Raw genomic sequence first — 13,285 nt, forward strand, 5'->3', positions numbered from 1 at the left:
TGGTGTATTTGCTCCGAGCAACAGCGAATCGAATCTAGAAGACATCCATTGCCTGGGAAGGTATTCACATGTTTTGATATTCGTGACCGGACAATTGCAATATACTTTACAGCCAGCCAGCCAGCCAGCCACCCGAGACATCCCCGCCCACTAAGATCCAATGCCTTAGCCGACAGCGCCAGGGCAGATTCCGCTAATTAAGAGGGCTGACAGAGTCCAAAACGCCCTATGATCGACCTTCGATACAGTGCAAGACCGGGTTCATGGCAGCAGAAACGAGGAGTCAGTGGCTGCCCCGTAACTACAGCTGCAACGGTTCCTCCACTCCCGTCAGAACCCACTTGACCTGGGCTCCTCCTGGATTGATCGGCCTTTTCCTCTTTCTCCTAGCTACATCAAATTCAAGGTACCATTTCTAATGATGACTGTCGTTCGTTGACAACTATTTCAGTGTTTCTATTTCATTGTCTATCTGTCGTTTATGTCCCAGATCAGCCTGTCTTTTTGTTTTGTCTCTGCAAGTCTTGTCTCAATCGCTCGCTGGTGTCTTGTCTCGCCCTTTATTGTCTTGCTATGGGTTTGATTATTTGTTGGATGACGACGACTCCTACCGTACCCTCTCACCACTCTTGAAATACCTGACCATTGCATTGCTACGAAACCTCACCTCTTCCTCCGCCATTATGGCGGTTCATCACTTCTTTTATTCACCTCTTTATATACGATTTTTTGTTGTTTCTACCTTGATCTCTCTATCCTTCTCACAATTCATCCCTAGCTCTGATGCTAAGGCGCGTAACCTCACAGTCGTCCGCTCACCAGCAAATCGGGATGTGACTGTCTCTTATAAAACTCCCGAAGGCGTCTGTTCTACAGCATTCGACTCTCAAAAGCAGTACACGGGTTGGGTGTCGGTTCCTGGGGATTATCCAACCAATCTCTTCTTTTGGTTTGTTGAGGCTCGTGAGCGAACTGACAGTCTCACTATCTGGCTCAATGGAGGACCAGGATCCAGCTCACTCTATGGTTTCTTCACCGGCAACGGGCCTTGTGAAGTTGTCGAAAAAGGATTGAATGAATATGAAACGCTTGTACGAGAATGGGGCTGGGATCGAGCCTCTAACATGCTCTTCATCGATCAGGTAGGTAAACCTCGAGTATTATCGCCGACTCACAAGAGCTCACGTGCACTTTTCTAGCCCAACCAAGTCGGCTTTTCATACGATACGCCTACCGACGGCACAATAAACTTTCTCAGTGAAAATGTTACTGAGCCTCCAGTGTCCTACCCGGAGCTTCCAGAATGGCTCGTTCGCAATGGCACTTTCAGTTCCAACAATGGAAATTTTACTGCCAATACTACTGAAACCGCTGCTATGGCCGTTTGGCATATGGTCCAGGGCTTCTTGACCACGTTCCCACAATACCAGCCTGCCTCGCGTTCTCGCAACAGCTCACTCGGCATTAACCTCTTTTCCGAAAGTTATGGTGGTCGCTACGGTCCTATCTTCGCGGAAACCTTTGTACAGCAAAACGCTCGCCGAGAGAGTGGGGAGCTACCACGCAATTCAACCATTGATGTCCATCTCAGTTCTCTCGGCATCGTCAATGGTTGCGTTGATATGGAAACTCAAGTACCTTACTATCCAATATTTGCCAGTGACAACACATATGGCTATAAAGCTTTGTCTACTAGCGACGCCAAGTTCAACCTCGATAAGTTCTCTGCTGAAGGCGGCTGTCGCGACCTTCTTCAGAAATGCGCCACCGATGCATCAGTCAGCGATCCTGAGGGCGAAGGGGACGAGGAATCTATCAATGAGATCTGCTTCGAGGCTGAAAGTAGCTGCAATGTCATTCAAAACGCCTACTCTAGTTCGGGTCGTGGCTACTACGATCTTGCTGCCCCCCTAGCCGACCCTTTTCCACCCATGACATTCTTGGAATACCTCAACCAAGACAGTGTGCAACAAGCTATCGGTTCTCCTATCAACTTTACAATGACCAATAGAAATGTCAATCTCGAGTTCCAATCCACGGGCGATCAGGCGCGTGGCGGCAATATCGCCCGTCTAGCTTCTCTCCTCAATTCAGGAGTACGGATTGCCCTGATATACGGAGATCGTGACTATATATGCAATTGGCTTGGTGGAGAAGCTGTTTCGCAAAGCCTGGCCAGCGAAGCAGGCGGTGAATACAGCATTCGCTTTCCTGACGCTGGATACGCACCCATCATCGTCAATGATTCGTACATTGGTGGTGTTGTTCGTCAGTTTGGCAACCTCTCCTTTAGTCGTGTTTACCAAGCAGGCCACGCCGTGCCTGCTTATCAGCCTGAGACTGCCTTCCAGGTTTTTGCTCGTATCATCCTGGGTACTTCGATTTCTACTGGCATGGACATTGATGCCGCCACGTATAATACCACAGGTGATGCCAATGCGACGCATACTGAAGATCTTCCCAAACAATTGAATCCTACGTGCTACGTTCGGAACTTCCAAGGTAGTTGCGATTCGGGCGCCGAGGAACTAGTCAAAGATGACAAGGGGATTGTAGTCAATGGCATACTGTATACTTCGAAGGAAGATTGGCCGTTGCAAGCAGAGACGACGGAGACGCCAACAACATCAACTTCAGATCCCAGCTCAACGTCGGATATGACCGGGGTATATACAGCAACTGAAACACCTGATGCTGCAGCATGGAACCCACCCAATGCAGGGCTAGTGGTTGCCATTGCTGGCATATTGGTTTTGCAGGTTGTTGCATGAGCTCCCCAAGTCTGAGGGAACACTGTATTGTTTGCTGTACTTGCGCAGCACGAGCAGAGAACATTGTTATAGACAAATCATGGCGTTATCCCCCAAGGTTTTATGGGTAATGGTAATTGGCACCGGTTGGAAAAGCATCGCATTGTATATTTCTGATTCGGATGGGGCTCGTTGAGCCAAATAGCGTAGGGGGTAATGAACCGGTTAAGATACCCCACGTTGCCGTAAATATTCATAGAGGAAAATATAGCATATTCAAGTCCTGTGATTCTCTCGGGCCATTCTGTTCTTCAATTTTTATTCAATTATATACTTATGTGCAGCATCCTGAAGACTGTCATCAATTGCTAGATTGGTTTCTATCGGGCCTAACACTGGTGGGGTATCATTTTATCGTCTCTTCGTAGTGAACAAACTCGCACGTTTGATCTAAAACCGCCGTCATTCTCCTCTCTTCTCCCTCTTGAGCGGTCTTCCGGGGACGGCCTGTGAGCCTCTAACTCGAAGTTCGTCATCGCCGTCGCCGTCATCATCTTCATCCATCATTTCCTGCTGTTGCTGTGCCAGACGAACACGCTTGATACGGCGCGCCATGGCTTGGTCCTGGAAGAACTCGTGGTCAAATCGCGCACGCGTGAATTTCTGTGCACCACGTTAGTCAATAGTACTTGGATGATGGAGAGTGAGCGGACCTGTGAGCATCCTGCTTGTGGACATTGAGACTCTCCTCGCATGGGTAGATACTCGAGCAGAGCGGCCTTCTCGAATGTATGTTTGCAGTTTCGGTTGGTGTAAGGATCCTTCATGGGTTGTAATGTCAAAGGGCAGTTAATGCTCTTGACCTCGCGCTCAACGGCAATATCATCATCGTCGTCTCCGTCCCCGGCACCCGCTCCTGAGACGTCACCGGTCATTATAGGCTCGCCATCGGGAGTAAACCAGCGTGAGGCATCCGGCAGTGGAGGCCCCTCATCGCCAGCCATAGCATCGTGCCACAGCTTTTTGAAGCCAGCGTAGTCGTTATTAAGAGCATAACGCTGGTGGACAGACATTTTAGTATATTCAGTGTCTTTCTTCTGGCGCAGTTCTTTGTAGACTTCGAGTAGGCTTGTTGCAGCCAGCGGCTCCTGCTCGTCGTCCTGTTCGCCTCGTTGGGCCTCCACTTGTCTTTGCTGAACGGCTTCTGTACTGGCCGTGTCATACAACTCGCTGAATATGACATCTTCGTCTTCCAATTCGGCTCTGCGGTCGATCATATCACGAATGGCCTGTTCTGATGCCGCTGTCAGTGTGTTAATGCGCTCCTCCAATTCAGGGAGATGAGCTTCAAGGCGTTGCTCGTCCTCAGATTTCTCTGTCCCCTTCTCCTCTCTTCGGGCTTTCAGACGGGCCAACTCTTCACGCTGTACGCGCAATCGCTCGTGTATATCACTGACGCTAAATCCAAGTAATCGGACAGATTCGTTGATTTGCTGTTGATATGCGGCTGTTGAGCGTGTGTTTGACAAGTCGTGCAGCCTGCGGCGAGCGGCGTCGGTGAGTGGGCACGCTGGTGGTTCATATTCAGGTAACTCTGTATATGAATTACCAGTGCGGTTGATACCTCTCCGAGACATGTCGAGATCTTGATATGGCAGCTGTATAGTCAATCAAGGATTGTATTGATGTTTGAGCAGTCGGTGGAGTGTAGTCTCTGCTAGCGACCATGAAACGCGTTAATTGAAAGAGAGACGCGACATAGGTGAGTGGGCCTGTCTAAAGTGTATCGCCTACCCTAGACCTCCGCTCTACTTTAGCCCCGTTTTGATATATCCGTTTTGAACGCCTGTGGTTCTCATTGGCAGGCGCCCAAACGGTGCTACTTCACTAACACGGATTGGAAAAGCATCTCGATGAGTTGGGTGTCACAAAGTCAAAGACGAGAATATGACATATTTCGCAAACGAACCGAAAAGAGCAAGGGGCTCAAACCAAGCGCCTGTCGATCTGAAGAATGGCTGGAATCGACGTCAATCAGGGTCCCTCCCTCTGAAACCCGAATTTGCAGCGTCATTGATATTACCTTGACAAAATGAGGAGGATATTGAGAATCAACTATCGGGCATTTATGGCGAGTAAACCGTCAAAAGACGCACAGCAGTCAACAAGTATGAAATCACAACAATAGAAACCAATTGACAATGCCATGGCAATGCATAGACGCCAACTGCAGCTTCAGAGGAGAGGACGGTCTATTCCAGCAGCTCAGCTCAGCTCAGCCCAGCCCGGCTCGGCTCACTACCCACTCAGCGTCACTGGTGACGATGGTTAAGGTCTAGACTCTATGAGGAAGGGTCAGGCACGGTGTCATAGTCATGGACATGGACATGGACCTTCTCCAACATCTCGATGCACTTTCCGATGCCTGCGGTCGTTAGCGAAAACCGACCAGTGAAATCCTTGTCTCAGGCGTTTGTCTTGAATCGGAGACAAAAGAAAATAGGGCGGGCGGGGAGACGGAAGCCTCCAATATGCTTGTGTTTGATCACGGCAACCAAGACTTGGTTCCACGCATCGAAGCCTTAGCAAGCCATCGCGCCTCAACACCAAACAAACTCTTTCTCATCCTGGACCTGTGCATCGTGCATCGGCTACAGCATCGATCATGCAAGAGACGGTCGCTCGTGCAATGGGCCAAGGCTCGTCAACAACGCATATGCATACGCATATGTGTTGCTTATTAGCGAGGAGGGTCCAGATCAGTCGAGTCTAGGCCGACAAATGTTGTTGTTGGCGCATCGTCGATGTTATAGGAAGTCATCGTGATGGCGGGTAGACAAAAGCAACAACAAAAAAACAAAAACAACCCGGGAGCGATCAATATCTCTTGCATCTGATAATTGATTTGAAACGCCAAGAAGAAACAAACAAAAAATGACAATCTATAATAGATCCGAAAGATATTGTGAGGCACTGTATTGGCTTGATTTACAAAGAAAACTGCCGACAACAAGATACACTCATTGCACCGATCCAGAGGCCTAGTTCAAAGTACTCAGCGATCTCAGCAGTACGTACCTTTACGTTTCACCAATCTGACAGGCCGATTCTAGACTAAGTGGAGATCCTGGTCGATGAGTACCGATCTTGTGTCTGGAGACTGTTGCTGGCGATCTCTTCAACTGCTCGGGGACCATGAGAATCGAGCACTTTCAACCAATCGACTGAGACCCTACGAATTGGGTTTCTTTACCCCTACTCGTACCTATTACGCATACACCTTGTTATGGTATCCAGACCCCTGCTTCAATGCCGTTCAACGACTGTTGGTTGTCTGTCGAAGCAAATATGAGGCTGTATTGCAAGCCCCCAGGACGCAAGAAAAGGTGCAAATCATGCTCAAATACAACCATCCATCCAAGAAAACGCTCTCCTCATTCTCAGTGAAATACGCACGCTCTACTTGACTCCCAATAACAGCCGCAGCAGTTCAACACCATACACAACACAACACTACCATATCAAGACTATACCCACACCAGATCGTCGTCACCCACACCCCCAAAGCATCCGCCGTCTCTGTCAATTCGCCTTTCAGGGTCCATCACGATTTGCATTCGCATCTGGAAACCTTTGAAAGCTCCGCCCGCACAGTTATTCCCTGACAAGTCTGACTGTCTTCTGGGGCCTCATCTGGGATAACTATCCAGCCGCATCCTGGACGCTCCACGAGTTCCTCCTCGCTTACCTGCCAGTTCATTCATCCCTCAAACTTGCAACCTATGCGCTTCCAGCTTTTCTAGCCGACTGATACCTGACGACTCCAACATCTTGCAACGCTGCTGACTGACTCCGTCATACCTGACCGCGTATATTCTGGTGCTACCTCAGCTGAGGAAACAGGGGCCCGGGCCTATATATCACCTTGCTCATAACTCCTGTTATCCTCGACATGACAGCTTCCATGCGTGCCATCTCTTCAACACTACCTCTAGGCTTTCCATCCTCACGCTCGCCCTCTCCTCACTGCTCAGCCATGGCGTCCAAGACAGCTCCAGCTATGAATCCCTGGGAGGTTAATGCTCTCAATGTAGGTTTTGAATGTGATCTTCTTTCAAAGTGGCACCCATTGACTTTCATAGTATGAGTTTCCTCAAGAGGGCTCCTTCAACGTTGATGGCACAGTAAACTCTGCAGGTACTTGGCGTCGAGTTCAAGACCCCGTCATCTACCCCGGGCTCTACGCTCCCAGTGGGATCGACATCATGTCCATCTTGGTGAGTCGACTTACACCGCACCACTCTGCCCACAGGCCACTAACAATAAAACAGTTCCGCGTCATGGGCCGACAAAACCCTCAAGTTGTTCTTGGTCCAGTGGACTGTTCTGTCGCTCTTGTCGTGTGCGATATGGGTCAGGCCGATGCCCCCGTTATCTATGTTTCTGACTCATTCTCCGAACTCACTGGATACACGGCTCGTGAGGTTCTTGGCCGAAATTGCCGCTTCCTCCAAGCACCACCAGGACATGAACGGTCTCTCGACAGGAAGGGTACGGACAAGGTCGCTTCACACCGCATGCGTCAGGCCGTCTGTGCTGGAAGGGAGATTCAGATCCCCGTCACCAACTACAAGAAATATGGCCAGCCCTTCAACAACCTCCTCACCATAATTCCCGTCCCCGTCGATGAAACTGGCCGTCGTTACTGCATCGGCTTTCTGAGCGAGATGGATTGAGTAGTCAAGCCTACCGCGATCTCGAAGTGTTTGATAACACTCCCGACGACGACTTGACAACACAGATTGATAGTCTCAACTATTGGACCACCAGCGACGTCGTCCATACAACGCCGCACAACGAAGCAGGGACTCTCTCTGTCATGAAATTCCATAACGACACCAACCTCTTACAGCTATCGGCATACCAACCTGGTCTACCAGCCTTCTTCGAGATTCTTGTCCGACCTGCACTCACTCCACTTTGTGGACTTTGGAGGTGCTCACCCAGTTCCGGTATCTTTTTGCTTTAAGGCATTTATGAATATTTACGATACCCTCTGCATTGGCATATTACTTTTCTCAGTCAACACATTTATGGCTCCTCATTTCAGAAGCACTTCAAGGTGTTCAGGTCTTTTTTTTTTACTAGAACAAATGGCTAAGCGTTGTTATTCTGTTCCCGCTGTCTTGGTCTTTTCCTATCATAGTCTGATGATTTACGCTCCCATGGTAAGACTTTTGGATTTTTAGATTTTATTAGCTGGAAATCGAGCTCGGGCTTGCATAGTACAGCAACGTGGGTCGGGAAAAGACAGTTTCATTTGTTATACATGTCGCTGTCAGGCACGAGCATACGCTGTTGGGCGCAGGAGGAGTACATACATACATTTGATTTGATTTGGTTTGATTTGTTCGACATTGCGTCTTGTTAATGTGATGGGCCAAACAAGATGGTCACGAGGGCCTGAGTCAGAGTTGCGTGGAATCACGACGAAATACGCTACAAAACAGTATCTGGGGATGCTGTGGATGATCTGACCGGCTGTCAGATCATGGAAATACATACAATAAACATTCTGAACCAAGAGGATTTCTTGTTCAGCCGGCATTTGTCTGTGATTGTCCCGCATCAACCGACAACCCTTGTCTCGATCTCCAGACCTCCCTGTCATGCCACGAGATCGAGCCAAGGGTTTGAAAGGTCAAATCAATACTGGACTCTCACTGTACACACACTGATGCCCAAAAACTCAAAAAACAAGTCAAGGGACAGCAAAATGGGTCTCCGACGTTTCCTGTCACTGCCAAACTTGGTAAAGGCTCAATTAAAGTTTTGTGTCAGAACTTGGCGATTGCTTCAACAAGTTATTAGGAGGGTCAGAGGCATCAGCTCAGAAGCGAACTTCATGATTTTACTAATAAATATATTCAACGCAAACTCCAGTCAGTGGATACTGCTACTGTACGTGGTGTCGATGGTCTAAGCCTACCAAGGAAACTCTTTCAGAGACCGACAGAGAGCCGTCGTGTAAGTGCGTTGACCATACACTTGCTGGACACTCATACAAATAACATATTTCCGATGCCGAAATCCATCGCATTTGTTTATTACTACTTGTAAATAAAGCACATCTTCTGATAAGTTTCCACTGCAGGCTTCGTGGCAAGATTTAACGAAGACGTACCTGAAACACACGCCCTATGCATTCCATATGAAGCCGCCTGGGTCGGAGCTTGGATAAGGGGGACGCTCCAATGAGTCAGACTCTAGAGGTCTGTCTACCGGCTACCAAAGGGTGGGACGGTGCTTAGCTGAGAGTCACACCTTCGGGGTCTTCTGATCTTTCAGAGAATCAAGTTAACTCAGTGTCTTTCTATCATTCCTTGTTTGCCGCCACTTCCGGCGCGAATAAGGAAGACTGACTAGCTAAGAGTGATAGAATATATGAGACCTTGAACTGATAGTGCATTGATACTCATAGGGACATGCCAGGCTTCTGAAAGCAAGGGATGACAGAAAGACGCCGAGTTGACTTGTGTTTCATTCCCTGGCGAGTGTTGGCCATATGCCTTGAAGGTCATCAGTACGAATCAAAGGTAGAGTATCAGTTATATATCACTCGAGACTTATGGCGGCCCCAGATCTTGAATTGGAGACTGATTGTGCGTTTCAGACTTGGTAGGAATAGCACTTTTTGACTGCTCAGATAGTGAATATCCTTAGCCTAGAAAGCTTCTCATACTGCAAATTAGATGCTAGCTACCAAAACGTGAACAGTATCGTATTTGCCGATGACCCAAAGGCTTCTGCCATACTCATCATGATTGGATGGGGATATGTGGTGTTTCATCTGAACTGTGCTTAATATTCTGTGTAATACTTGTCCAACATGACGAAAGACCAACAAATCAAGAGCTTGACTTTTGCTCACAATGATTCTATGCAAAGTCCAAACCCAGGTATCCCTAACAAGCACAACTTTTACGTATTTGCCCAAACTCCAGCCGTATACAGAAATCAGAAACTCGGTCAAAAACCTCATCCCTTGAGTTAAACTCCTCTGATTAAGAGGTTTCACAAATGCCAAAGTCCACCCTTTTATCCAGTCATTTCCAGACACCCTACGCTATGCTAACCTCCATACCATGTGAAAGTTCTCTCATGTTTCTCATGTCAAATATCTAGGCATTTATGCCATAAAATCATCTTCAATGCTACCTCGTCCACTGGGTCGGTTGAGATCAATCCTGCCAGCTCCGTCCACAATGTCATTAGTCTCCTGTTCGCCTGGTGCGGACGTACTCGAGCGGACCTGCACCTTGACTTCGCCTTGGATGCCATCAACTCTTATCGTTGACACGGTGGTACCGCCAGGGGCAGGCCGAAGGTTAGGTGGTGGCGAGAGGTTGACAAGTTCACGGAAGAAGTTGTTAGCAGCCTCGCAGCCGTCCAGCAACCACTTGAGACAAATCGTCACTCGCTCCTTGGCATATGGGTTGTGGTCGTCGTAGGCGCAGCAGTTGAGAAGAGGCACGATTCCGTTGTACTTGACCATCTGCATCTGCACATCAGGGTTTCCAGGGCTGCTCTGACCTTGAGGTGGCTGTAAGAGAGTGGCGATGATGGTAAAGATTTGTCCTTTGATCCCGGACCAGGGGAACTTATGCGCTGGCTCCTGTAGAGGAGGAGGTGGTGGTGATGGGGGAAGTCCATCATCCGCAGCAGCGTATGGTCGCTCAACCATAGGGTTGCCGTCACTGTCATTCCGGGGTGATCGCTTTGGAAGCTCAATAAGAGGCTTCTTGGGCACTCCAGCCTCCAGTCCAGTCAAGATCGTGATAAGATCGTAGATGGCCTCCCACTCGATCAGCTTGGCTCGAGTGTCCAACATCTCAGCAACGGTCGTGAGAAAGTCGAGGTACTGAGCCAAACCATCCTTGGCACGTTCCATATCCCAACTATCCACAGGAAACTCGGAAGGGTCGCAGTTCTCTTCCCGAATTTGAGCTTGAAGATGCATGAGAGCGGCACATTCGGGGACGATACGGCTTCGAAAGAAACTCAAGAAGAAGTGAACAAGCTTGATGTCACGGGAATTGTCCTTTGTCTCCTGAGAAGCTGAGTTGTTTATCCGAGCTCTGAACATGTGATTGACAAGTCGTAGAAGGACTGTCTGAGCGGGCGAGATGATATCCTTGGGGATACGCAGCGAGTTCCAAGCATATGGAATCAAGGCGCTGTGATGAAGGGCCTCCACAATCTGAGTAGTGACCTGGAAGATGAGAGACTGCTCATCCTTCTCCCAGACAGCAATGAAGACTAGCATCTCTCTAAGAAGACTCTTTCCGCAATCAAGAGCCAGGAACATGCGACACCGGGTCTTCTGGAGGTTCTCGCCTGCTCGAGTCAACCCTGAACCGGCGTTGTCCAAAATGCATGACTTGACAATCATGTGCAGAGCCTCGATCTGTTTGGGATCCAAAATGTTGGGCACTTCAGTTAGCAGACCGGTCAGTGGCCCCTCTCCATAAGATTCGTCATCATCAGCGTCTTCTTCGTCCATGATATCCTCCACGTAGTCGTGAGCATACTCATGATCATGATCATGATGGTGATGGTGGTGATCATGGTCATGGTCATGGCCATGGTCGTGATCACATTGGCATACGCACTCCTGGTCATCCTCGTGGTCGTGGTCGTGGTCGTGGTCGTGGTCGTCATGGTCATGGCCATGGTCATGGTTACACTCGTGGTGATGATCGTGGTGATGATCGTGATGGTGCTCATGATCATGCTCATGATCATCGTGTTCACAGTGATGGCAATGCTCGTGTTCCGAGAGCTCTTCCTCCTCAACAACACCTGGCGGCGGAGAGTGGTCTGTTCCACAAGAGTGAGCGTATCGATGCACGAGGTTATTGCGGCAATGTTCCAGGCGGCTCTGAGCAAACTCCACAGATGGCATCAGGACTAGCCATTCTTCGTAATTGGGGTCACGGGCGTTCAGCCACCAGGTATCAACTTCTCTCGAGACGCGCCCATATGCACGATCTTGTTCGAATTTGTCCGTCTCATCAGGCTTCCACACCGGGTTGATCTTCTCCTCAGTGTTGGCAACATCTCCAGGAACATCCACAGAGCCATCCGGGAGCCAGTTCCAAGCCAGAGGTCGAATCGGGGCGAGGTTGCCGGGTGGTTTTGAGGCTTGGTTCTGGGCGTAATCTTTGAGCAGCTTCCTGGCAGTGTCACATAGCTTGGAGTTCCTATCGAGCCAATGCTGGACCTGTCGCTTTGCCACGTCTGGCCGGAAGCCTGAGCCATCGCCTAGACTCTCCTCGGGACCCGAAAGCGCGCCGTCATCATCAAATAGGACGTCAAACCAAAAAGACATTTTGTTCCTGTCGTGTTTCGCAGTCCAGTTGTGAGCTTGCTGTAACGACGTTACCAGCAGCTTTTTGTCTAGAATTTTTTTGTTAGTTTGGCAGTATATGTCTCGACACCACGGATACCTACATAGCTCTGTGACATCACCGAGCTTTAATCTCTGGTTCTCATCAAGAATCTCTCCGTCGTAGCCCTTACTCGTTACGTTGACACAGAGAATGATCGTCTGATATACCATTTGATCAAAGTGAACCGCCGCGCAGATGTCTTGCGGCACCTCGGGCTCAGCATTCACGAGGAGATTCCTGGCAATATGCATAAGCTTGATGAGAGTCGCTATATCCTCCTTAATTGTCGCATGGTTCATAACAATCAAGGCAGTGCTCTCCTGAGGAGTGACGCCCTTCTCTGGATCGTTGAGGCTTGACAACGGCCCTACAGATCGTGTGGTGAGGCTGGGTATGGCAGCTGCAAAAATTCTTGTGAGCCAGATCCAAATCGCCACATTTCTTGAGATGGCCTCGCTGCACGCTCGTTAGTGATGAGGTTGGCGTAGATTAGGAGGCCGAGGCTTACCGAGCCTTGCGTATTGTATGTGTTTTCTCTAATGTTTTTGTGATCATAGAGCTCACTTTAGCTGCTGTCTGAGGGCCCATGGGAGGAGACTGAGTGTAATGGCCTTCAAGACAGACGAGGGCAGCAGCGAAGCATCGCTCCTCGATGGTTTCATCAGGTCCATTCTCGTGAGCCTCGTTCAGCAAATTGACGTTGTCGGGAAGTCGGGTCATTTTATCATTTCTCGTCATGGCATCCATATACAGTCGTTGACAAGTAAGGTATGTAGCGTTGTGGCTGCTATTTGATGGGTGAGGTTGTGGTGGGCTAAATTTTGGCGGAGCTAGGTCGGAAAATTTTGGCCGGCTTGGTCAGCATAAGAGGATGAGGAAGAAGACAAATAAATGTGAGACTGTGAATTTCGAGGCTGCATATAAGGCTACAATATTAACAGAAGATAAAAAAAAAAAAAAAAAAAAAAAAGCAGATTCAGCTCTATCATTAAATTATAAATACCTTCGTTGGGTCAATGTTAATAAAGTAAAATATTCACTAAGCGTAAAAGAACTCAGCCCCGCCAAACCAGTAAATGGTAA

The 13,285-nt window shown here is 48.8% G+C and overlaps 4 protein-coding genes across 5 annotated transcripts; 2 read left to right on the top strand and 2 right to left on the bottom strand.

Annotated features, from left to right (window-relative positions):
- Positions 1-62: 62 nt before the first annotated feature.
- On the top strand, positions 63-3,209 carry FOIG_02258 (uncharacterized protein). The gene is made up of 2 exons (XM_031199484.1): positions 63-1,142; positions 1,200-3,209. Exons 1-2 carry the CDS (start codon positions 684-686, stop codon positions 2,769-2,771), a joined length of 2,031 nt encoding a protein of 676 aa, XP_031071521.1. The 5' UTR covers positions 63-683; the 3' UTR covers positions 2,772-3,209.
- FOIG_02259 (uncharacterized protein) lies at positions 3,055-4,646 on the bottom strand. 2 transcript variants are annotated; one of them, XM_031199486.1, is made up of 3 exons: positions 4,545-4,646; positions 3,464-4,467; positions 3,055-3,413 (listed from the first exon to the last, which is right to left on the bottom strand). In XM_031199486.1, exons 2-3 carry the CDS (start codon positions 4,385-4,387, stop codon positions 3,213-3,215), a joined length of 1,125 nt encoding a protein of 374 aa, XP_031071523.1. In that variant the 5' UTR covers positions 4,388-4,467; positions 4,545-4,646; the 3' UTR covers positions 3,055-3,212. The 2 variants fall into 2 exon arrangements, with proteins under 2 accessions (XP_031071523.1, XP_031071522.1); XM_031199485.1 differs by having other exon boundaries at positions 3,464-4,646.
- A 1,447-nt stretch (positions 4,647-6,093) lies between these two features.
- On the top strand, positions 6,094-8,687 carry FOIG_02260 (uncharacterized protein). The gene is made up of 3 exons (XM_031199487.1): positions 6,094-6,840; positions 6,893-7,027; positions 7,082-8,687. The coding sequence occupies exons 1-3, from the start codon at positions 6,703-6,705 to the stop codon at positions 7,484-7,486; spliced, it is 678 nt and encodes a 225-aa protein (XP_031071524.1). The 5' UTR covers positions 6,094-6,702; the 3' UTR covers positions 7,487-8,687.
- Positions 8,688-9,543: 856 nt separating this feature from the next.
- On the bottom strand, positions 9,544-13,085 carry FOIG_02261 (uncharacterized protein). The gene is made up of 3 exons (XM_031199488.1): positions 12,711-13,085; positions 12,264-12,658; positions 9,544-12,209 (listed from the first exon to the last, which is right to left on the bottom strand). The coding sequence occupies exons 1-3, from the start codon at positions 12,947-12,949 to the stop codon at positions 9,940-9,942; spliced, it is 2,904 nt and encodes a 967-aa protein (XP_031071525.1). The 5' UTR covers positions 12,950-13,085; the 3' UTR covers positions 9,544-9,939.
- Positions 13,086-13,285: the final 200 nt, after the last annotated feature.

Source organism: Fusarium odoratissimum, assembly GCF_000260195.1.
Source record: "Fusarium odoratissimum NRRL 54006 unplaced genomic scaffold supercont1.2, whole genome shotgun sequence".
In the NCBI taxonomy this organism is placed as follows: Eukaryota; Fungi; Ascomycota; class Sordariomycetes; order Hypocreales; family Nectriaceae; genus Fusarium; species Fusarium odoratissimum.

Bases quoted from the DNA above. Each gene is read 5' to 3' on its own strand.
- FOIG_02258 (XM_031199484.1), top strand. From the start codon at position 684: ATGGCGGTTCATCACTTCTTTTATTCACCTCTTTATATACGATTTTTT. The intron at 1,143-1,199 runs GTAGGTAAACCT...GCACTTTTCTAG, and splicing joins ACATGCTCTTCATCGATCAG to CCCAACCAAGTCGGCTTTTC.
- FOIG_02261 (XM_031199488.1), bottom strand. From the start codon at position 12,949: ATGGATGCCATGACGAGAAATGATAAAATGACCCGACTTCCCGACAAC. The intron at 12,659-12,710 runs GTAAGCCTCGGC...ACGAGCGTGCAG, and splicing joins CATACAATACGCAAGGCTCG to CGAGGCCATCTCAAGAAATG. The intron at 12,210-12,263 runs GTAGGTATCCGT...AAAAAATTCTAG, and splicing joins CGGTGATGTCACAGAGCTAT to ACAAAAAGCTGCTGGTAACG.
- FOIG_02260 (XM_031199487.1), top strand. From the start codon at position 6,703: ATGACAGCTTCCATGCGTGCCATCTCTTCAACACTACCTCTAGGCTTT. The intron at 6,841-6,892 runs GTAGGTTTTGAA...TGACTTTCATAG, and splicing joins GGGAGGTTAATGCTCTCAAT to TATGAGTTTCCTCAAGAGGG. The intron at 7,028-7,081 runs GTGAGTCGACTT...ACAATAAAACAG, and splicing joins TCGACATCATGTCCATCTTG to TTCCGCGTCATGGGCCGACA.
- FOIG_02259 (XM_031199486.1), bottom strand. From the start codon at position 4,387: ATGTCTCGGAGAGGTATCAACCGCACTGGTAATTCATATACAGAGTTA. The intron at 3,414-3,463 runs GTCCGCTCACTC...CGTGGTGCACAG, and splicing joins CACAAGCAGGATGCTCACAG to AAATTCACGCGTGCGCGATT.